The sequence below is a fragment of the Chiloscyllium plagiosum genome, unplaced genomic scaffold (assembly GCF_037043375.1).
Source record: "Chiloscyllium plagiosum isolate Xiang-an unplaced genomic scaffold, Cpla_swu_hap1 HiC_scaffold_37, whole genome shotgun sequence".
Taxonomy (NCBI): domain Eukaryota; kingdom Metazoa; phylum Chordata; class Chondrichthyes; order Orectolobiformes; family Hemiscylliidae; genus Chiloscyllium; species Chiloscyllium plagiosum.
The window spans coordinates 24,925,332-24,949,261 of record NW_028270175.1 but is presented as its reverse complement, the minus strand read 5'-3'; the positions used below and the strand labels follow the sequence as shown (position 1 = coordinate 24,949,261).

General features: G+C 38.3%; 1 protein-coding gene and 1 long non-coding RNA gene across 3 annotated transcripts in view; one reads left to right on the top strand and one right to left on the bottom strand.

Annotated features, from left to right (window-relative positions):
* LOC148139782 (uncharacterized) overlaps window positions 1-23,930 on the top strand; it is a 519,617-nt gene that overhangs the window by 90,343 nt on the left and 405,344 nt on the right. The gene's annotated exons all lie outside the window — the stretch shown is intronic.
* The window catches only part of capzb (capping actin protein of muscle Z-line subunit beta), a 118,611-nt gene that overhangs the window by 16,071 nt on the left and 78,610 nt on the right, over window positions 1-23,930 (bottom strand). For both annotated transcript variants that reach the window (XM_043675773.2, XM_043675774.2), the window contains exons 4-7: window positions 15,215-15,328; window positions 8,801-8,942; window positions 6,465-6,581; window positions 1,756-1,821 (exon numbers count right to left, since the gene is read on the bottom strand). In XM_043675773.2, the coding sequence (XP_043531708.1) occupies window positions 1,756-1,821; window positions 6,465-6,581; window positions 8,801-8,942; window positions 15,215-15,328 (439 nt within the window). The remainder of the gene's footprint in view (window positions 1-1,755; window positions 1,822-6,464; window positions 6,582-8,800; window positions 8,943-15,214; window positions 15,329-23,930) is intronic.

Below are 23,930 nucleotides of genomic sequence, written 5' to 3'. Positions count from 1 at the left end.
AATGGCAGAAGGGCTATGTGAAATGCTGTGTCCACCTGCCAAATAAGAAAATATGGACCCACCACTAACACATGCAGTTCAATACCTGTTATGCAAAGGCAAGGGTGAGTTGAGTACCTGAGACATTGTGAGACATTCTCTCACAAAGCATTCTCAAATTAAAACAGGACCAGAAGGCTCAATATTGTTCACTTGTTTAGGAGTAGATTAAAGTCTCATACAGCAAATGTTCTGACAAAACAAAAGTACCCTATTATTTTTGGCAAATAAGTGCCTGGCCCCTGTACCTCCTGGAAACCTACCTTCCTCAATAGCATCAGTATTTTTTTAAAAATGCTAATAACTCTAGTCTTGATATATACATCTGAAGTATTTACCAAACAACCTTTCCATCTGAATAAATTTTGTTCTCACTAAAATATGGCTCTGTTAATATTGAAGGTGAAGGTGAAAGAGCAAACTTTTTACTTGTGAATTGGCAGAAAAATCAGAGGATTGTTGATATCACATTAGGTAGCTTACTTCACTTAGGATCATAGAACCCCCGCAATGCTGAAAGAGGCCATTTGGCCCATTAAGTCTGTACCAACCCCTCTGAACAGCATCCCACTTAGATCCACACTCTTTCAAAAAGGCTTTGGATAAGCTCTGGAGGGGAAAGTTTTTACGGGCTTACAGGAATAAACAAGAAAATGGACTACTTTAACAGAGTTGATAGGGTCTCAACAGACCAAATGGCTTCTTTTTGGCCTGCAATGATTCAATCATACTATCCATGCACAAAAAAGGTTAAACTGAATTTAAATTTGCATAATTTGTTCACTCCCATGCAGCTTTCTAACTAAGAGACAAAAGCCCCTCAATTGAGATACAAGGGCCTCACTCTCTGCCAGTGGTGCACGCTAATCTGTCATTTATATCACATGGGGACATACTGATATTCTTCAATCTGTTCATTTTCTGGATTATAAACTCCCATGTCAGACAGTGACTAATTCTTATTTCTCATTGTTACAATGCATATGTGCTACAGCACCTCTTTAAAGAGAACCATTCCATGGTCAATAAAATATTCAATCTAGAGAAATTCCACACTTTTCCTTTAAATTGTGGTATAGCTCAATTGAATAAAATGGAAAGATAGGGATGATGACTTTGGAACAATCCTGGTATCTATGAGAAGCTGCTGAATCCCCAGAAGTCAGACAGGAATTCTGCAGTCTTGCTGTTACATTGTTTTACCCCTCAGGCAATTGCAGATTTTTGATACATACTGCATACTGTGGAGATGCTTTCAATAATTCATTAGATTCTGGTGAAGTTTTAACTATCGAAGATCATTTTTATGGAGATATAGAATGAAGAACAAAATGTGCATCTCCTAAACGTCCAATCTCATTTAATGTATTAGCCTAAAGGTATCACCTAAATTTCTGCAAATATTACAAATACTACAAGTAACTAAAGTAAAAATAACTCTTAGGAATAACAAGGATTATGATGTATTTATCACATTTAATGGAAAATAAAGTTAAAGCCCCCTACATTCTTTGGCAAAGTATAGGGATCCTAAATGTATGCTGAAAAATATTTACAAAGTTCAAAAAACAGTGACCACATGTGGAACAACATTTATATCACATTTCTTTACAGAACACTAGTTTATAACAAGAATCAACTTGCCCATTCAATTGAGAAATTCCAGCTAGGTCTTAGAAAGGTTTTGATATTTACATAGAGAATAGCTCCACCTACCTCTACCAGCTTCCCAATATTAGCGATGTGAGGTGATGATTCACTCACATTCTCATCTTTCTCCATCTGTAAAAAGACAAATTTGTTGAGTGTGCTGACTTGAGGGAGGAATTCTCATACATCCAATGCCCATCTATAACTATCCTCAAAAAGACGGTGAGCTTCCAGTTGAATACCTATCTGACTGACTTGCTATTCTTTCAAATACCAATAAAGATTCAGACAGCCTCTGGTGGGCCATTTAACAAAATGTCAAAAATTCCATCTACTTCAGACAGAAGTTAAGAATCAACCATATTGCTGATTCTGGAGTCAGATACAGGCCAGCATGTCTAAGGACAGCACATTCACCCCCTCAAGCATATCAGTGAACCAGGTGGGCTCTAATGGCATTTTCAGTAGCTTCATGGTCACAGATAACAATAATAGATTTTTGATCCAGATTGATGAGAATAATTGAATTTAAATACCTCACCTGCCATGGTGGCATTTGAAATCATGTCTCCCTATTATTAGCTCAGACCTCAACTGATATCTGAGTAACATAACTACTATGCTTAAACAGATCTTTTGAATTACCAACTTGTAATTAAAGAATACTATTGGCAAACAATAATTTGCATTTATAATCATACCACTAACATGATAAAATGTTCCAAAGCTTCAGTCTACAAATGTCCTGTTCACTGTCAAACAGAAATTAAACACCACTAATCTCTCTGCAAAGTTGGATAGAAACAAAACTTTTCTAGACATGAAAATCGCACTTGCTTGTTTATATAACGGAAGATTCTTAATTCATCACTGACATTAAATAGAATGATTTAAAAGTATGCAAAGCTTTAATTTGTAGTCTTCTGCAACACATCCATTAAATGTATTCACTTCTATATATTTTATTAACTGACATTAACGTCCAAGGGACTGATGTAGGTGTCAATGTTTTAGATTAGACAAGTTCAGGCAGATTTTTCAGATTTCAAGAACAATTAAGTTCTGCTCTGAATAACAAAATCACAAGTGTTAGGATGCAGAAGGAGACCATTCAGCCAACTCTATCAGCACTGGCTGTCCAAATTAGCAACGTAACTTAGCGCCATTCTTCTGTTTTTTTCTCCAACTTTACACATTCTTACTATTCCCCCAATTATTCAATGCACTCTTGAATGCATCAATTGACCCTGCTGACACCATAGGCAGGCCAGAACTAAACCATCTAGGTGTTGCTTTTTCTCAAATCTTATTTACTACTTTTCGCAAATCACTTTGAAAATCTGTATTAATTGCTCTCTGTACATGCTCTGACATTTTCAATGACTTGTTATATCATCCAGAACTGCTATAATTCCCTATAAAACTTACTTTTGCATATATTTGTTACCTGACCATATAACCTAATGTTACAAAATGGCTCTCGAGGAGGGACTAAGGACAGATTTCTAGTCAGTCTCTTAGACTTTATTTTTGTTTTCAATTACTGAACCCACTTCCAATTCAAATTCATATTTTCCTATTAACTCCATAATTTATATTCATTCACACCTGTGGAACCTCATCAATACCTCTCATCACTGAAATAAATCTTATCCATTACCTTTCGCTTAAGGTATACTTCTGAAGCATATCTGATCTATTGCTTCTAATACAATGCTCCTTACACGTGTGTCCCACTGAACACAAAATTTGTTATATATGCTCCTGAGCAGATAGATTCAGCGATACAGCAGGGAAAAAGACCCTTTGGTCCAACCAAACTAAACAGAATCCCAAACTAAACTGATCCCACCTGCCTGCGTTTGACCCATATCCCTCCAAACATTATTTCTTCGCAGGCTCCCTGGAATGAAACTTGATAAATATTGAGATCAGTCATATTGGTATTATATGAAAATCTTTCATAACTTCCACAGGTATATTAAAATACAATCTTAATACATTTTTCATGTCAATTATGTGTTATCTTGTGCAGTAACTGAAAGCAAGAAGTTAAAAGTGCCTAAATGGACAATAGATTGAATTTAATCCTTTACACAACTGACAGCAAGCAGTACAAAACATCCATTTTCCCTGAACAATGTTTTTATTGGCAAGATCCACAGTTCAGCAGTAATTCTTGGCTTTCTTCTTTGAGAAATTAGAGTGTTTACGCTTCACTTCTATAAAATATTTACACCACACAGGGTTTCACTGACATTTTAAAAGCTTTATAACTTAACTCTTCAGGATTCAAAAATGTTTAATGTAGTTTTCCACTTTACAATAAACAGATGATATTTTCCAGATGTTATTAAACAGTAAATATGAGCATTCTTTCATCTTTTGATATGTATCTTAGTGAACATTAGAAGCCATTTTCCAATACAATAGATAATTACAACCAATTTTTCGCCCTGATTCCAGTCATGATATATTATAAACATTCAAAAACAAAATTTTAGTGTTCATGTAAACCATATAGGAACTACATCACATTTTCTTCCAAAATGCAACCAGCTATTTAGTAAGTCAAGATTTTAATGTACATTTTATGAATTAACCTTTCAAACCACTCATTCTGACAGCTGCACTTTTTATCTCCAACATCTTCAATAAGGCTGTGCTAATTTCCATTCAAATTCATTTTGCAACACGTCAGCAAAGGTTTGGCGCTTAATCTTGCCCTTATATAGCATCACATCACTTTTCAACTTCCTTGATATCACTCAATATTTAATTTTGACCATTACTCAAATTGAAACAGCTAATTGAGCTTACTCATATTACCTGAACTATGTATTAATGATAGCTGTTTTGTAATCTCACCTATTCCTTTCCAAACAATTGCTCAGGTTACTTTAAATTTGGATGACACAAAAAAGCATTTAAAGCTTCATATTTTACTTTCCAGACTTTGAAATAAAGTCTTTCAATAGAATAGCTCTACCAAAAATGCTTTCACCCAAATATTTCAAAACTGTGCAAAGATGAATTTTCATCCACAACTTCTTTGGCCTTCTAAAGGCATAAGTAACAAGTGTAAAGTATGTGGAATAGTTAAGTTTTAATTACACAGGTTATTAAAAGTTACATGGAATATGAACCAACACCTAAAATGTAATACGTTTAGCAAACAAAAATTGTTCCAAGAGTAAGAGGTTCAAGTGATGCATGAACAAATGTTTGAAGTTAGCTTGACCAAATAGAAAAAGCTAAGAGAACGTGAGGACTGCAGATGCTGGAGATCAGAGTTGAGAGTGTGGTGCTGGTAAAACACAGCCAATCAGGCAGCATCCTGAGGGCTCATTCCTGATGAAGGGCTTGTGCCCAAAACATCGATTCTCCTGTTCCTAGGATGCTGTCTGACCAGCTGTGCTTTTCCAGCACCACACACTCAAAGAGAAAATGCTGTCAAAAGGAAAAAAGCATTTAGTACCCTTGACAAAGAGTAGAAAAGCAAAGAAGTTATCACAAACCTACTGGTTTGAGCTCTGATGGCGTATCATGTTCAATTCTGGCACCATATATGAAGGATGTCAAAGAGATTTACCAGAACAGTACCAGAGCTGAAGAACTTCAGCCAAGTGGGGAAATGAGAACAGATGATAACAAAAAGACCTTGGAGTACAGGTTCACAGTTCTTTAAAAGTGGAGTCGCAGGTAGACAAGATAGCGAAGATGATGTTTAGTATGCTTGCCATTATTGGTGAGAGCACGGAGTATAGGAATTGGGAGGTCATGTTGCAGCTGTACAGAACACTGGTTAGGCCACTTTGAGAATAGTGTGCAATTCTGGTCTCCCTCCTACAGGAAGGATGTCATGAAACTTGAAAGGGTTCAAAAAAGATTTACAAGGACGTTGCCAGGTTTGAGCTACAGGGAGAGGCTGAAACTGTTTTCCCTGGAGCATCGGAGGCTGAAGGATGACCTTACAGAGGTTTATAAAATCATGAGGGGCATGGATAGGCTAAATTTCCCTGGGGTGGGTGAATCCAAAACTAGAGGGCATAGGTTTAGGGTGAGATGGGTACGATTTAAAAGGGACCAAAGAGGCAACTTTTTCCCATGCAGAGGGTGGTGTGTGTATGGAATAAGCTGCCAGAGGAAGTGGTGGAGGCTCAATGAGGTGGGGTTAAATGAGAAGCATCGAAAATGGTGATTACTGAATTAGTCTGCCTGTATATGTTTAACTACAATTGCCTGCCTGTACAAGTACAGCTTAATATGACATAATGTAGTATTCAGCGCAGAACATACAACGTTGGCTGAACAGTTTATCCCCATCTATGGGCATAGTAGAACACACTGAATTGTTAACTATCAGATGTTATTTTATTTTCTAGAGGTAAATTGGGTGCAAAAAATTTATCTTAATAAGTACACTGTCAGTGGTGGCCCTAAACCAACCATTTAAATCCCAAAGTCACAGAAAAGTAAACAAAACAATTTAACTATTGTGTTTTATGTAACACTACCACCCCACACCAAACAAATCAATCCTCACCTACCTAAACCTTAACAACTTGGCTGCAGGCATATCCTGTATTGCCAATTTTCTCAGAAGATATAAAACAACAACTTCTGAATCTTATTTCAGTTGACCAAGCCCCTCTTAATAGAAGGTTAACAATAACTTTTTTTAAGTGGAGAAGGCAGGAGAAAATTAAAAGCAAAGGTGTGTATACTCTAAAAGTATTAACCCAAGGAGGCAGAAGCATGCCACAATAGTCTACCTGTCTGGTCAGACTGCCACCGAGGTTCATTGTGCCAGAGCCAGTCTTGTTTGTCTGTAGCCAAAGCATAACTGTGGAGGTCAGCTTGTAATGAGCGGTACGTCCACTTGATTTCTCCTAGAAATTGAATTAGATATCAAATATCAATTACAAATAAAACACTTCTTTTTCAAATATATTATTGCTTTCCAAGTAAAGGATGCTTGGTAACAGGGAATATTCAACATGCAAATAAGTGTATTATATAAGGGAAAAATGGATAAGTATTTGAAACAGAGAAAAACATAGAAACAAAGGGCTCCAATTCAAGTTTTCAAATGGCCACTTTTTGTATTATAAACATCTGACAGTCTATCATTATTATAACATTTATAAATTAGGAGTGCGCCAGGTGTAATGCAAATATATTTGTTTATAAAGCAGTTGATAACTCTGCCAGGACCATGAAAACGCTGTACTTTGGTGACAATTATTAGCCCTTCTTCTAATTACAGAAATATGTATACTTTATAATCAGCTTGCATGAAGAGCAGAACGTTGTACAAACTCTGTAAATGATAGTTAACAGGCATAGTAAGTTGTGCAGATGGGAACAGGGTGTTACAAAGTGACTGAGTAAATGCAGTTCAATATGGGGAAGGCATGAAACCATTCAGTTTGGATCAAATAAGTCAAGTTAGAGTAATTACTCATGGTGAAACATTAGGAAATGAAGAGGAGCTTAAGGGTCAGGTATCCCTGTACAAAATTTTAAAAGTTGATACAAAAAAAGCCTTTAACTCAAGGGTCTTGGAATATGGAGTTTCCACATTCTCCCCGTGTCTGTGTGGGTTTCCTCCGGGTGCTCCGGTTTCCTCCCACAATCCAAAAATGTGCAGGTTAGGTGAATTGGCCATGCTAAATTGCCCGTAGTGTTAGGTGCAGGGGTAAAATGTGGGGGAATGGGTCAGGGTGGGTGCGCTTTGGCGGGTCGGTGTGGACTTGTTGGGCCGAAGGGCCTGTTTCCGCAATGTAAGTAATCTAATCTAATCATAAATAAGAGAAAGTGATATGAAGTCTTAGGCAGACCTCATCTGAATTCTCATTCAATTACGGATGCCAAACCTTGGGGAACAATAAGTTGGTCTTAGAAGGGCATTAGTTGAATTACCATAATGATATAGGGGTTTAAAGGATTATGAACTCAGGTGGTGTAAACCTGGTTTGCATTGCCTAGAATTTTAAAGGTTGAGAAGTGACCTAATCAAGGTATTTAAAATAATAGGAAGATGCAATATGGTAGACATAGAAAATAATACCTCTGATAGGAAATTGTCCTTTTGGTTCCCTAAAATTGTAGTTAAGTCAGCTAGTAGTGAAATCAGGAAGCATTTTCCCACAGAAAAAAGTTTTAGCTTATCTGGAACACCCCTTGCTTGAAATGGCTCAAAGAACTGAATAGTTCTCTTCTGTTCCTATGTAACAAGATTTCATGGGAATCACTTTTTTCCTGCACTACAGTTGTTAAAAATTTTGTTTGTCTGTAATTTTGAACATGTTGCCCATATTTCTGTTTGGCAAAATGGACTACTTCACAGTACATTAGCTGGCAGAAATTTTCAATATCTTTCACAAAAGTTTTAAACAATACATTAACTGTGCATAATCTTGGTGGAGTGGCATTCAAGGAAAGACCTACAAACCTCATTCTGCAGTTAATGGTACATGCTCCCAACCTCCCATTTTAAAAGACAATAGAAAAAAGCATTCTAGGTCTGCTATCAGGAGACAAGCTACATTGGCTATGGTACTGCATAGTTATTGTTGGTGACACACAGGACAATGTGAAAATGCATCATGGTGCAGAGAATAGCTTTAGATTACAGTTAACAGTTGACAAATTTCAAAATCAAACTTTTGACCTGGATAGAAATTCCTGAGTTTTCAGCAGATTGTTTTCAAGGGGGTCTGTAGCATGTTGATAATGTCATTGTACTTATAATAAACCAGAGGCTCTCACTCATACTCTGGATACAAGAGGTCAAATTATATCTTGAGAAATGTCAACCCAATTAATGAAAAAAAAATCTCTCAAATGAAATAATCATAAATTTATCGGATTGGCAGAAAAGTCCACCTTGTTCACTACTTCAGGGCAGGAAATCTGCAATCCTTACCTGGTGTGGCAAATACATGGCTTCATTCAATTGTAGGTAGTTTACCACCATCTTAGCAATTAGGGTCGAACAATAAATGCTATTCTTGCCAGATTCAGTCACATTTCAAGAATTAACAAAAAAAAATTTCAAACTTAACTATCTTGAAACAGAATCTACTAGTTTCCCTTCAGGGTGTACCTGAACTTCCACCACATGTATGGAGTCCCAGCAGCCTTTGATCTTTTTTGATCCATCACCAGCTTTCTTGATGAGTATCACACCAGCAAAACCATGGTCTAAGTCCCAGAGGTAAACAGAAGAGACTCCTCCTTCAAAATATCTGCCAGGCACATGGAAATATAAGTTAACAAATATGTTGACAAGCTTGTGAAGTAGAAACATCTATGCCATTTTCAAGAAAACAAGGTTTGTAAACAGTGCGAGAAAGTATTTGTCCTAATGAGTTGCTCATTTACTTGTCTAATGTTACGTAAATGTATCTTTTATTTGTATGGAGAATCACAGCCAGATTGAGTGTATTTTCTGCACCTTGTGCAGGATAGGACATGATGAGGTGTAATCCAGTGTGTGGCCAGTGCTCCTATATTCTGCTTTATAGGAAACACAAATTCTGCTTATGGGCGTACAATCATCCAGAGGAGAAAAATCCATTTTAGAACCACAAAACTTAATAGATTGTTAGGAGTGACAGCAATTCCAACTTCACTTTTTCCAAGTTAACCATAACTAATATGCTCTGGACATGTGACGAGATCACTCAATTTTCACAAGGTATCTAATCTAATCTAAAGGATGCTAAATATGCTATGAACATAATTAAATGAGAAGCCATAGCAACTTCAGAGTATGAAGTTACTGTGCACCAACATTTTAACGCCATTTCTGAATATCATGGGATCAACAGCAGCATTGGACAAAGAATCAATGTGGCTTTTGGACTGGAAAGCAAAATGTTCAGAAATTAAAAACAAATTCACTAAATATTAAACAACTTATTCAGGCAAGTATAATTTTTTAATTAATTTGTGACTTCTTAACAGCAGCACGGACAAATGTACAGAACAAACCAACTAGTTATAGAGTCATAGAGATGTACAACATGGAAACAGACCCTTCGGTCCAACCCGTCCATGCCGACCAGATATCTCAACCCAATCTAGTCCCACCTGCCAGCACCCGGCCCATATCCCTCCAACCCCTTCCTATTCATATACCCATCCAAATGCCTCTTAAATGTTGCAGTAGTAACAGCCTCCACCACATCCTCTGGCAGCTCATTCCATACATGTACCATGTGAAAAAGTTGCCCCTTAGGTCTCTTTTATATCTTTCCCTTCTGACCCCAAACCTATGCCCTCTAGTTCTGGACTCCCCGACCCCAGGGAAAAGACTTTGTCTATGTACCCTAGCCATGCCCCTCATGATTTTGTAAACCTCTAAGGTCACCCCTCAGCCTCCAATGCTCCAGGGAAAACAGCCCCAGCCTGTTCAGCCTCTCCCTATAGCTCAAATCCTCCAACCCTGGCAACATTCTTATAAATCTTTTCTGAACCCTTTCAAGTTTCCCAACATCTTTCCGATAGGAAGGAGACCAGAATTGCAAGCAATAATCCAACAGTGGCCTAACCAATGTCCTGTACAGCCGCAACATGACCTCCCAACTCCTGTATTCAATACTCTGACCAATAAAAGCAAGCATACCAAATACTTTCTTCACAATTCAATCTACCTGCGACTCCACTTTCAAGGAGCTATGAACCTGCACTCCAAGGTCTCTTTGTTCAGCAACACGCCCTAGGACCTTACCATACAGGACCGTACACCTGCTAAGATTTGCTTTCCCAAAATGCAGCACCTCGCATTTATCTGAACAAACTCCATCTGCCACTCCTCAGCCCATTGGCCCATCTGGTCAAGATCCTGTTGTAATCGGAGGTAACCCTCTTTGCTATCCACTACACCTCCAATTTTGGTGTCAGCTGCAAACTTACTAACTCTACCTCTTCTGCTCCCATCCAAATCATTTATGTAAATGACAAAAAGTGGAGGACCCAGCACCGATCCTTGTGGCACTCCACTAGACACAGGCCTCCAGTCTGAAAAACAACACTTCACCACCACCCTGTCTTCTACCTTTGAGCCAGTTCTGTATCCAAATGGCTAGTTCTCCCTGTATTCCATGAGATCTAACCTTGCTAATCAGTCTCCCATGGGGATACTTGTCGATCGCCTTACTGAAGTCCATATAGATCACATCTATCGCTCTGCCCGCATCAATCTCTTTGTTACTTCTTCAAAAAACTCAATCAAGTTTGTGAGACGTGATTTCCCACGCACAAAGCCATGTTGACTATCCCTAATCAATCCTTGCCTTTCCAAAACATGTAACATCCTGTCCCTCAGGATTCCATCCAACAACTTGCCCACCACCGAGGTCAGGCTCACTGGTCTATAGTTCCCTGGCTTGTCCTTACCACTCTTCTTAAACAGTGGCACCACGTTTGCCAATCTCCAGTCTTCTGGCACCTCACCTGTGACTATCGATGATACAAATATCTCAGCAAGAGGCCCAGCAATTACTTCTCTAGTTTTCCACAGAGTTCTCGGGTACACCTAATTCGATTTATCCACCTTTACCCATTTCAAAACATCCAGTATTTCCCTAGTCTATATCTTCCATATCCTTTTCCACAGTAAATACGGATGCAAAATACTCATTTAGTATCTCCTCCATTTTCTGTGGCTCCACACAAAGGCCGCCTTGCTGATCTTTGAGGGGCCCTACTCACTCCCTAGTTACTCTTTTGTCCTTAATCTATTTATAAAAACCCTTTGGATTCTCCTTAATTCTATTTGCCAAAGCTATCTCCTGTCTCCTTTTTGCCCTCCTGATTTCCCTCAAGTATATTTCTACTTCCTTTATACTCTTCTAAGGATTCACTCGATCTTTTAGATCTGGTCTATCGTTTTCCATCACTATTTTAAATCTAATAGAATTATGGTCGCTGGCCCCAAAGTGCTCCCCCACTGACACCTCAGTCATCTGCTCTGCCTTATATCCCAGGGATTTCTCAAGTTTTGCACCTTCTCTAGTAGTACATCCATGTACTGAATCAGAAAATTTCTTGTACGCACTTAACAAATTCCTCTCCATCTAAACCTTTAACACAATGGCAGTCCCAGTCCATGTTTGGAAAGTTAAAATCCCCTACCATAACCACCGTATTATTCTTACAGATAGCTGAGATTTCCTTACAAGTTTGTTTCTCAATTTCCCTCTGACTATTAGGGAGTCTATAATACAATCCCAATAAGGTGATCATCCTTTTTTTTTTATTTCTCAGTTCCACCCAAATAACTTCCCTGGATGTATTTCTGGGAATAGCCTCCCTCAGCACAGCTGTAATGCTATCCCTTATCAAAAATACCACTCCCCCTCCTCTCTTTCCTCCTTTTCTATCCTTCCTGTAGCATGTGTATCCTGGAACATTAAGCTGCCAGTCCTGCCCATCCCTGAGCCATGTTTCTGTAATTGCAATGATATCTGAGTCCCATGTTCCTAACCATGCCCTGAGTTCATCTGCCTTCCCCGTTAGGCCCCTTGCATTGAAATAAATGCAGTTTATTAGTCCTACCTTGTCCCTGCCTGTTTGACTCACTTCTGTTCTCAACTGTACCAGTCTCAGATTGATCTCTTTCCTCACTATCTCCCTGGGTCCCCCCCCCACCCACCCCACACACACATACACACACACACACACCACCCGCCACCTTACTAGTTTAAATCCTCCCGAGCAGCTCTAGCAAATTTCCATGCCAGTATATTAGTTCTTGAAAGAAGCTTCAATTTACTGAGTATTTTTAAATTCCACAATACAAGACAGAAGCACCAAGGGGGCATGGAAAATAGGGCTCAGCTGAGCAATGTGAAAGTCTGGAATTGATCTACTTAGGCTATGAGATTAAAGAAACATTGTTTGCATGACCCATAGGCCACTGATAAACAAAATGCATCTCGAACATTTACTCTCAAAATTAACTTAGGGCCATCCTTTAAGATTTTGCTTCCTGGTATAATGGAATGCATCTTAGTATTACTGGCCTAAAGGAATCATTGTAATGAGCCAAGACCCACGCATCTGGGTTTGACATGGATTGTATAAGTACACGAGTGTATAGATTTATGGAGACACAGTCAACTACAAACTCACTACCACTTCTCTCACACACAGATACACTGTTTCTTCATTGTTATTTGGCAAAAGTTCTAGAAATCCCTGCCCAACAGGACTGTGGGGGTAAGTTCATCTGTCAGACTGCAGCGGTTCAAAAATGTAATTTATCACTGACTTCACAGGGGCAATGAAGGTTGGATAATGATGAATACTGACCTTAACAGTGACTCCCACATCAAGAAAATAAAAATAAAAATGAAGCGGATATATGCATATGCCTCTCTAGCACCAGCCACGTAAATTATTTTACACCAGTTTAAAAAATGGCACTTGCATACACGTCGCTGTTATTATTGTATGGTTGACCATGCACGAGTCCATTGCAAAATAAATGAAATAATTAGCCCGTGATTAAGTAGCTTTTTAAATTGTTTTACTTTATACAACTGCTGCTGGGGAATAAGCTATGGAAAGATTGCAGCATTACAGGGATGGAAAAATCTGTTATGCATTAAACTCTAGGGAGAACACTGGCAGGATACAGCACATCTTAAATGCATAATAGTATTGTATAACATAATAATGGTGCTTTGTCAAATGCCAGATTTTGGAGACCCCTCCCCACTAAACAAAAAAATTAACTTGAATACGAAAAGCCTACCAGAGGGCAGAGCAATTTTCAGCTTTTATAGACAAGCCTTGTTCCTTGTAAAATATGCAAACCATGTACTGGATGACTCAAAGTCTGTTTTTACTTATTTTGTAACCCTGTTTCCTTGCAAATCAGTTTAGTTTGAATCAAATACCCCCTGGATAGCAATCTAAATTTCAATTGCTGTTGTATTTTTTTTAAAAAATAGTTTGTTAGCAACTAGATTTTCAATGAGTGCATGAAATCTTAAAGTGCTAAGGTTCACTTCATAGTTCGTATGCTTAAATAAGAAGGGTGAACATTTATGCCCCAGGACGCAAGCACATGACCATGAAGCATCCAAATTTTTTATTATCTGGAGGTGATTGTATTTTGGATGAGTTTTTAAATCAAGGCTCCTTTTCTATCACAAAGTCATAAATAGGGCTGTTTGCTGACAATTTTATAATTTTCAACTCCACTCACTCCCTTTGATAATAATGTGGCATGCGGTAATCTATAGTGACAGGTTAAAGTGTTGGTCATTTTTCTAGAATTTAAACCATCTTCAACCAGAAAAGCTATAAGCATCTGCCTTCCAACCTTTGAAATCAACATCATCATAAAATTTCCCACCAATGTCTTGGGTGTTACTACTGACCAAACATTTCTCTGGAGCAGCCATACTAACATATCCGCTGTAATAGCCAGGCAGAGGCAAGGTACTCTACAATGAATTGCTTATTCCTCAAAGCATACTCACCACCTACAAATTAAGTCAGGTGGGATATGCTTCACTTACTCCAAGATAGCTTCTTGCACATTAGTGTGGCTCTAACACCATCGCTGATAAAAACAGCTTCTGACAAATGTCCTTGTCGTCATGAATTTCATATTCATCACCTTATCACCAATGCACAGTGGCTCAGTATATACTGCACACCACATACATTGCAGTAAGTCACCAACCTTCCTTCAAGAACATCTCAAGACTTGCAGTCTCTCCCACCAAAGAGGTCAAGATATTAGAGAAACCCTATCATCTCCAACTTAAGTCACACCACATTTAAAATTGGAAGCATACTGCCAGTCTTTTATCAGCACTGGATCCAAATTGTGGAATTTCCCACCTTGTAATGTCATGGGGGTCTTATCACCACAATGACTGCATTGATTCAAGGAGTGTAGATAGTCCATTTCCCAAGGACAAATAAAGAAAGCAAGATTTCAACTTTCATTGCAAAACAAATGGAGTAGGATGGGAACAACTCAATTCCCAACAGATGACTGAAACAACAAACAAACCATATTTTCATGCTTTTTGCTTCTCTGCTGAGATCATAATTGGCACCCTTTTATTCCAGCCAAGTCAGTCATCTGAAGCAACTTTTGGACAGTTTTTAACATTATAAACTGTTTTGAAAAAACAGATGGAATCGCTGTACACTGCGATCAGGAACTCATATGGGCCTTGTGGGGACATAACCAGTATCCAGGTTCAATGCAATTGGACAGTCCACTGTAGAATTTAGAAGAAATTCCAGATAACATTTTAAGAATTCTCCCATTCAGCAGCTACAATCTAAAATCAGCTTCATTCCAGGTAATCATTTGAAGTTTATGTCACAAATTAAAAGGTACTAATTTGAAGATAATTCTAAGATTAAACAGATGGACCAAATGAAAATGATGTTTAAAACAATTGATAAATGTCTGGTTAAATTCAGACCTACTGGATTAAATGTGGGAAAAATATTATTAAACTTAACTGAGCGGAAGACTTACAGATCTCGGTACTGATCAAATGCTTTGTTGGCTTCAACTTCCAGTTTTCGCAAGCGAGCTGATGGCATGGCACCATCCTCCAGGGGAGGATCATATTTATTACTCCATGGTGACCTGAGAGAGAAAGAAGTACAACAATTAGAAACATTGGCATTATGAGCACTTTGTTTACTTTAGAACAAAAACCTGAGATCATCCAATAAATCAGTAAATACACAGAAACCAGTCTTTAGCCAATTTGATTCACTCCACGTGATATCAAGAAACAGTTGAAAGCACTGAATACTGCAACATTCCAGCAATAGTACTGAAGAATTGTCTTCCAGAACTTGCCGCACCCCTAGCTAAACTGTTCCAGTCTGTTTACAAAACTAGCATCTACCAGACTGTTCTGCAGTCTATCTCCATGTAAATAACATTTGCCTCCTCCTCTTCTTGCCGAAGTGCATACTGGCGCTTCACTAGTTACAGGTTGTCATCCTGCAAATGCATCATTACAGATAATATAAGTCCTGTACATAGAAAGCAGGTTAAATCCAACCTGGCCAATTATCACCCTATCAGTCTAGTAAAGTGATGGCAAGTGTCATCAACAGGGACCATCAAGCTGTATCTGCTCAGCAACGCCCAGTTTGGGTTCCACCAGGGACACTCAGCTCTTGACTTCATTATAGCCTCGATTTAAATATGGACAAAAAGAGCTGAATTCCAGAGGTGGGGTGAGGTGAAATGAGATGAGAGTGACTGCCCTCAACAGCAAGGTTGCATTCGATCAAGTGTGGCATCAAGAAGTCCTAGCAAAACTGGAATCAATGGGTATCGGTGGCAAACTGTCCATTGGTTGGAGTCATATCTGACACATGGGAAGATGGACGTGGTTGTTGGAGGTCAGTCATCGCAGTTTCAGGACTTCTCTGTCGGAGTTCCTCAGGGTATTGTCTTTGGCCCTATCATCTTCAACTATTTCATCAATGACCTTCTCTCCATCATAAGGTCAGAAGTGGGGATGTTTTCTGATAATTGCACAATGTTCAGCACCATTTGCAATGCCTTGGATACTAAGGCAGTGCATGCTCAAATGCAGCAAGATCTGGACAATATCCAGGCTTGGGCTGACAAGTGGCAAGTAACATTTGAACCACACAAATGCTTCGCTATGACCATTGCCAACAAGAGACAGTCAAACCATTATCCCTTGACGTTCATTGGTGTTACCATCACTGAATCTTCTACTACCAATACCCTGGGTGTTATCATTGACCAGAAACTCAACTGGCCTCACCACATAAACACAGCGGTTCAGAAAGGTACTACTTTCTCAAGGGCAAATGCTGGTCATCCACCAATGCCCTCAACCCACAATGAGTTTTTAAAAAATTATTTGTAATGATGCATTTGCAGGATGACAACCTGTAACTAGTGAAGTGCCAGAATCCTGTGAGAATCTTTGGTCTCTTTATCAAAGGAAAGATATACAGGCATTGAAGGCAGTCCTGAGAAGGTTCACTGGGCTAATCCAGGATATAGAGGGATATTTTTTACGAGGAGAGATTGAATAGTTTGGGCCTGGACTCCCTGAAGTTTAGAAGAATGAGAAGTGACCCTATTGAAACATTTAAGATTCACAGAGGGTTTGATAGAGTAGATGTGGATAGGTTTGTTTGCCCTTGTAGGAGGGTTTACAACCAGAAGGCATAATCTTAGAGTAAGAGCTCACCCATTTAAGACAGAGATGAGGAAGAATTTCTTCTCTCAGAGCCGAGCAAATTTGTTATTACAGAGCGCTGTCAAGTTGAGTCATTAAAAATCTCTCTGTCTTAGCCTCGAATGTTCTTAATTAGCAAGTGAATCAAAAGACAGGGGTAAAAGAAAGCATCGTAGAGTTGAGGATCATCAGATTAGTCATGACTTCATTGATTGACAGAGCAGACATGATGGTGGAATGGACAACTTCTTATGGACCAATTTCTCACTTGTATCAAGTAAGTTTTAGAGCAGCTGTCTGCTTAACTATCTACTAGGACAGAACGGAAGTTTGACAACCAACTGAATGTAATTATCCTCAAGTTAAAATCAGTGTCATCCATAACTGCAAGCAAAACTGACTTAAGAAGTAGTGTAATCATAAACAAATTTTGAGTACTTTTAAACAATGATGTTTAATCTCATCAGATTAATAACAACATCCAACAATTGACCCAATAAGTCATCTGAGTGAGGGATCTGAAGTGGTAGATCACAAGTAGACAGCTTTTTGACAAATTAGATTCTCCCATTTCAGGCTAATTTGTGTAGGTTTGTCTTCAATAAAAGAAGTTCACAAATCACTTTACAGGCAAGGATTTTATTTCTTCCCCATCTATAGAGCAACGTTCCTCTAACTTGGTTTTCTTGGATGTGTATGTGATAGAAATACCTTTCTCGATAGATTATATTTATCTCGCGTTTTAAAAGAATCCATATACTTGTCTGAAAATTTAAATGGTTGCTCAGAAACAGCTAGCCCAACTCAGCATAAACAGATTGTAAACAGGTTTGCCTCTGCGCAATTATAGATGGAGAATAAATGCTGGCTTAGCCAGAGATGCCCACATCTCATGAATGAATAAAAGAAAAACTACAAACCATTCCCTCGTCGGGTATTAAGAGCACTAGAATTTCATTATTTTCACCAATCTGTCGAAACTGCTTAAACATCCAAAGGGAAAAATACCTTGATAAACTCACCAATTGCCCCATGTTCAGTCACTATTCATCAAACTGTTTGGTTTCAAGTTGTATAGGAGTTCTTGAATAGCACTTATGCAATTGCCACCAATTTTTCCAAAATCTGTCACAAGTAGCTGGTTAAAGGGCGCTTTTAAGAATCATCTTACATTTAGAAGCTAACCGATGCTAGAAATTTAGAAGGAAAATCACATACTGTGTATTTTAACCAAATACAGCAATGTGATCTGAAAATGAATACTGTTCCCATTGCAACATACTGATTGGAGTATATGAAATTCAACTATGGGCTTATTTCAGTTTATTATTTCATTTAGTCTATACAAAGTAATGTGGCATTGTGAATATTTTCAGGTTTCTGATCGAAGATGTTCTTCCACAATAAGTACTTTACTATGATAAAAATCACATAACATCAGGTTTTAGACTAACATGTTTATTTGGAAGCACTAGCTTTCGGAGCACTGTTCCTTCATCGGGTGATTGTCACCTGATGAATGAGCAGCACTCCAAAAGCTAGTGCTTCCAATTAAACCTGTTGGACTATAACCTGGTGTTGTGCAATTTTTAACTTTGTACACTCCAGTTTAACACTGGCACCTCCAGTTCCTTACTCTAATAGGAGTTGTAAGTTATTACTTACAAGTCTAACAATGGTTTTAAGGTTCTATTCCCATGTTTGCATCCTCTGTACTGAATTTACATTCTGCATCAATCTACAATTAGCCTATTAAATGTCTTAACTTTAACAACTTATATCATATCCCTGAGCCTTTTCTTCTTGAATTTAATTATCTTCATCCTCAACAATGCTGGAGAATTTTAAATACAGAATCATCTTTATTGCAGTACTCTAAATGGTTCCACTCGCTTTCCTTAACATGGGCATAGTTCACCATGGGTGGTCTTACTTAATAAACTATAAGTTTCATTTCCTTGGGCTTAAATATTCCTCAAATCTGGTTGTACACCCTTTCGTTTTATTATTTGACTTTCCAACTGCTAACATACTTCTTACATCAGGGCATTTTAAATTTGAAACTATCTTTTGTTACGTTATACAATGATGTGCCCTCACCCTGTTAGTGTTAACATCTAAGCATTTCATTTCTCAAAACAAAACTTATATCTAAACTTGTACTACCATGGTATTTCTCCCACCAAAATTCTATTGGAGCAAACCTTCCACTTTCAGCTAATACTTAGTATTCAATTAAACCACTTAAGATGAGACTTTTTTTCTAAAGAACTCTTGCAGATAGATTTAAAAACACGAATGATTAAAACGTTGTGTTGTAAAAACAACTGGCAGACTTCATCCACATTTATGTGGCATAAAGCTTGTTTATTTATATGATTGTACTATAAAGAACAAAAAGAACACAAAATATTAAACACAGATGTTACCAACTGCAGTGAGTGAAAGGCTTGCACAGCAAGAAAAAACACACAAGCATAAGTTGAAGGCCCTGGTAAACTTAACACATTAAACTCCATAATAACAGGAACACTGCGGACTCTTTTTTCCATTAACAGCTGAGAAAGATACACAGTCAAGTTCCAATGAAGAAATTAGATTTGTTTCAGAGACGAGAATGTAAAATTGTTGAATGCAATTCATTAAACATCGAAATTTATTTGAAAAATGATGTACCATCATGAAAATGGGCAGGCTGAAAGTAAGGTAGACACTTGTGCTCTGAAATTGGAGATTTCCTTACCAAAGGTTCAATGAATTTGATTTTTATTTTATCTGTCACTATGCTATTCAGACAATTCAATACTGCATCCAAACAGTTCCATCTACATGCAACACTGCTTATATGAGTCTGAAAATCTGCTTTACTCTCTAGCTACCAAAGTTGCAATGTTAGTAATTGTACAAAGTTAAAAATCACACAACACCAGGTTATAGTCCAACAGGTTTAATTGGAAGCACACTAGCTTTCGGAGCAACGGTCCTTGTGATTGTGGAGGGCTTGATCATAACACAGAAGTTTTAGCAAAAATTTGCAATGTGATGTAACTGAAATTATACATTAAAGAATTGATTGTCTGTTAAGCCTTTCATCTGTTAGAATACAGTGATAGTTTCACTTCTTTCATGTGTAAATCACAAAACCCTTTTTTCAACAGACAGGAGGGTTTCCTCCCAGTTGGGGAACACTTCAGTGGTCCAGGACATTCAGCCTCGGACCTTCGGGTGACCATCCTCCAAGGTGGACTTTGGGACAGGCAGCAGAGGAAAGTGGCCGAGCATAGGCTGATAGTTAAGTTCGGTACCCATAGGGAGGGCCTCAACCGGGATCTTGGGTTCATGTCACATTACAGGTGATCACCATTGCACTACACACACACACAAACACAGATATTCCTACACACACACACACTCTCACATACACACAGACGCAGGTGCACACACCCTTATAAACACACACACTCCCACAGACTTAAGACACTCTGCACTCACTACACACACACACACACACACACACACTTTCTCACACTCACAACCCCCACCCCAGACAGACAGAGACACACACACAGACAAAGACCCACATGCACACGTATATTTTGTGTGGTGAATTTGTACTTGCAGAGTAACATTGCACTTTGCTCAAAAACTGCATACATTCATGTAGAACTCTGAGCTCAAAAACTGCATGAATTTATGTAAAACTCTGTTATCTCACTTTTTAGATTAGAATCAATCTAAACATCAGGTCATAGACAGAGAACACAGGGGGCTAACACCTTCAACATATTGTCTAGCTATCACCATTGTTAACAGCAAACCCGAGAATGCAACTTTTAAAAAAAGGGTTTTGTGATTTACACATGAAAGAAGTGAAACTATCACTGTATTCTAACAGATGAAAGGCTTAACAGACGATCAATTTTTCAATATATAATTTCAGTTACATCACACTGCAAATTTTTGCTATAAATTCTGTGTTACAATCGAGCCCTCCACAATCACCTGATGAAGGATCGTCGCTCCGAAAGCTAGTGTACTTCCAATTAAACCTGTTGGACTATAACCTGGTGTTGTGTGATTTTTAACTTTGTCCACCCCAGTCCAACACCGGCATCTCCAAATCATTAGTAATTGTAAGCATCCTCTCAAGCAAGTCAGGATTAATTACTGAATTTGTCAAATCAAATAAAACAGGATGTCAATATGATTAAAAATGCAAAACTTTCCAGAAAAGCCCAGCAGTTAGCTTAGTTAGTCTCACTCTCATTTCTACATTAGGAAATTCCAGGTTTAGATTCCACTCCAAGGATTAAGCTGAAATTGCAGCACAAGACATAGAACATAGAACGTTACAGCACAGTACAGGCCCTTTGGCCCTCAATGTTGTGCCAACCTGTGAAACCAATCTGAAACCCATTTAAACTACACTATTCCAATATCATCCATATGTTTATCCGATGAACATTTAAATGCCCTTAATGTTGGCGAGTCTACTACTGTTGCAGACAGGACATTCTATGCCCTTATTACTCTCTGAGTAAAGAACCTACCTCTGACATCTGTCCTATACCTATCAACCCTCAATTTAAAGCTATGTCCCCTCATGCTAGCCATCACTATCAAAGAAAACAGGCTCTCACTCTCCTTTGATCATGTATGTCTCTATTAAGTCACCTTTCAACCTCCTTTCTAACAAAAACAGCCTCAAGTCCCTCAGCCTTTCCTCATAAGACCAGTACACAGTACTCCAAGTGCTGCTGCATCAGAGTTTTGCACTGCTGCAACATGACCTCATGGTTCTGAAACTCAATCCCTCTACCAATAAAACCTAACACACTGTAGGCCAATCAACCTGGGTGGCAACTTTCATGGATCTATGCACGTGTACACCAAGATCTCTCTGCTCAACCGCACCATCAAGAATCTTACATTTAGCCCAGTACTCTGTTTTCCTGTTCCTCCTTCTAAAGTGAATCACCTCACACTTTTCCGCATTAAAGTCCATCTGCTACCTCTCAGCCAAGCTCTGCAGCTTACTTATGTCCCTCTGTAACCTGAAAGATCCTTCCGTACTATCCACAACTCCACCGACTTTAGTGTCATTCGCAAATTTACTAACCCATCCTTCTACGCCCTCATCCAGGTCAGTTATAAAAATGACATCAGCAGCTGTCCCAAATCAGATCCTTGGGGTACACCATTAGTAACTGAACTCCAGGATGAACATTTCCCATCAACCACCACTCTTTGTTTTCTTTCAGCTAGTCAATTTCTGACAGAAACTGCTAAATCGCCCTCAATCCCATGCCTCTATTTTTTGCAACAGCCTACTGGGGGGAAATTTATCAAATGCTTTACTGAAATCCATATACACCACATCGACTGCTTTACCCTCATCCACCTGTTTGGTCACCTGGGAGTGTGACAGAGTTGCTATCCATAGGGTGGCAGCTTACATCTGAGACACCTATCTCTGATAAACCTCAAAGTTGCTTGAAGAGTAGGAGGAATTCTGCCCAAGTCCTGGACTACATTTCTCCCTTCACAAACATCAAAACATTAATTGGTCATTCAACTCACCATTACTGGAAGGCTGCTTCTCGCTACCGACATTACAGTCACTGCACTTCAAAGTGATTCATTGTGTAAGAACAGCTGGGAAAAGTTTTTGTAAAGGTCCAAACTGAAAACTTTGGTCTCTTCTTGTGACTCTCATTGGGTAGTTAAGTATTACTCAGAAGAAATCTAGTCTTCAACACAAGTTCTAAAATAGTGAGTATTAATTTTGAAGTTTTACATTTCTTTCCCAAAGACCACTGCATAGATAAACAAACTTAAAAATCACACAACACCAGGTTATAGTCCAACAGGTTTAATTGGAAGCACACTAACTTTCGGAGCAACGCTCCTTCATCAGGTGATTGTGGAGGGCTCGATCGTAACACAGAATTTATAGCAAAAATTTGCAGTGTGATGTAACTGAAATTATATATTGAAGAACAGATTGTCTGTTAAGCCTTTCATCTGTTAGAATACAGTGATAGTTTCACTTCTTTCATGTGTAAATCACAAAACCCTTTTTTTTAAAAGTTGCATTCTCGGGTTAGCTGTTAACAATGGTGATAGCTAGACAATATGTTGAAGGTGTTAGCCCCGTGTTCATAGACACTGCATAGATAAACAAACTTAAAAATCACACAACACCAGGTTATAGTCCAACAGGTTTAAGTGATTTTTAACTTTGTATACCCCAGTCCAACACCAGCATCTCCGAATCATAGATAAACAAACAACTGACATAATATTGATAAGAAAGATTTTAAATTGTCAAGAAAATATGCACAAGTAAATCACTCCATGTGGTGATAAATATAGGATGTCAATTTGTTGGGAAATCAATTCTCATCAGAAGCACTTTAAAGAGATTTCTATTAAATTCTTAACAAAAGTACAGCTTCAAAAGATAAATTTTATTAAGGCAAAGGGGAGAACTGGCAACAGAACCTGGCTCAGATTCACACCGAGCAGGTGGTTATGGAACAATACTAGAGAAGTAGAACCCTTCACCAGTTGCCTCTCCCCGGAGAGTTTCTGTGGTACAGAAGATATGAGATATAAAAACAGAAATAAAGCTGCTTTCAACTAAAATCAAGTTTTACCTTTTAGTATTTTCAAACAAATGCACATTTTTCCTTTGAAAATTATGACTCCTACTGAAGGCATTTGGCAAACATTAATGCTTCTATACACCACAAATTGCAGTTAGTATTAACATTTATAGATACTAAAATTCTGGCAAATGTTCTTTCAGATTAACAGTATGCAATCTTTAGAGTCCGACTGTATTATGTATGCATACCTTGCACATTTTAGTTTGCAAAATACATCAAGAGCCGTTATTGCCACAGTAACAATTGATGCCAAGCAATCTGTATTCAAATTTTGATGGCAATTCAGAAGGGGATAGGTCACAGTAATACCTTAGCGTCTCATTTCTAACAAAACTTAGTA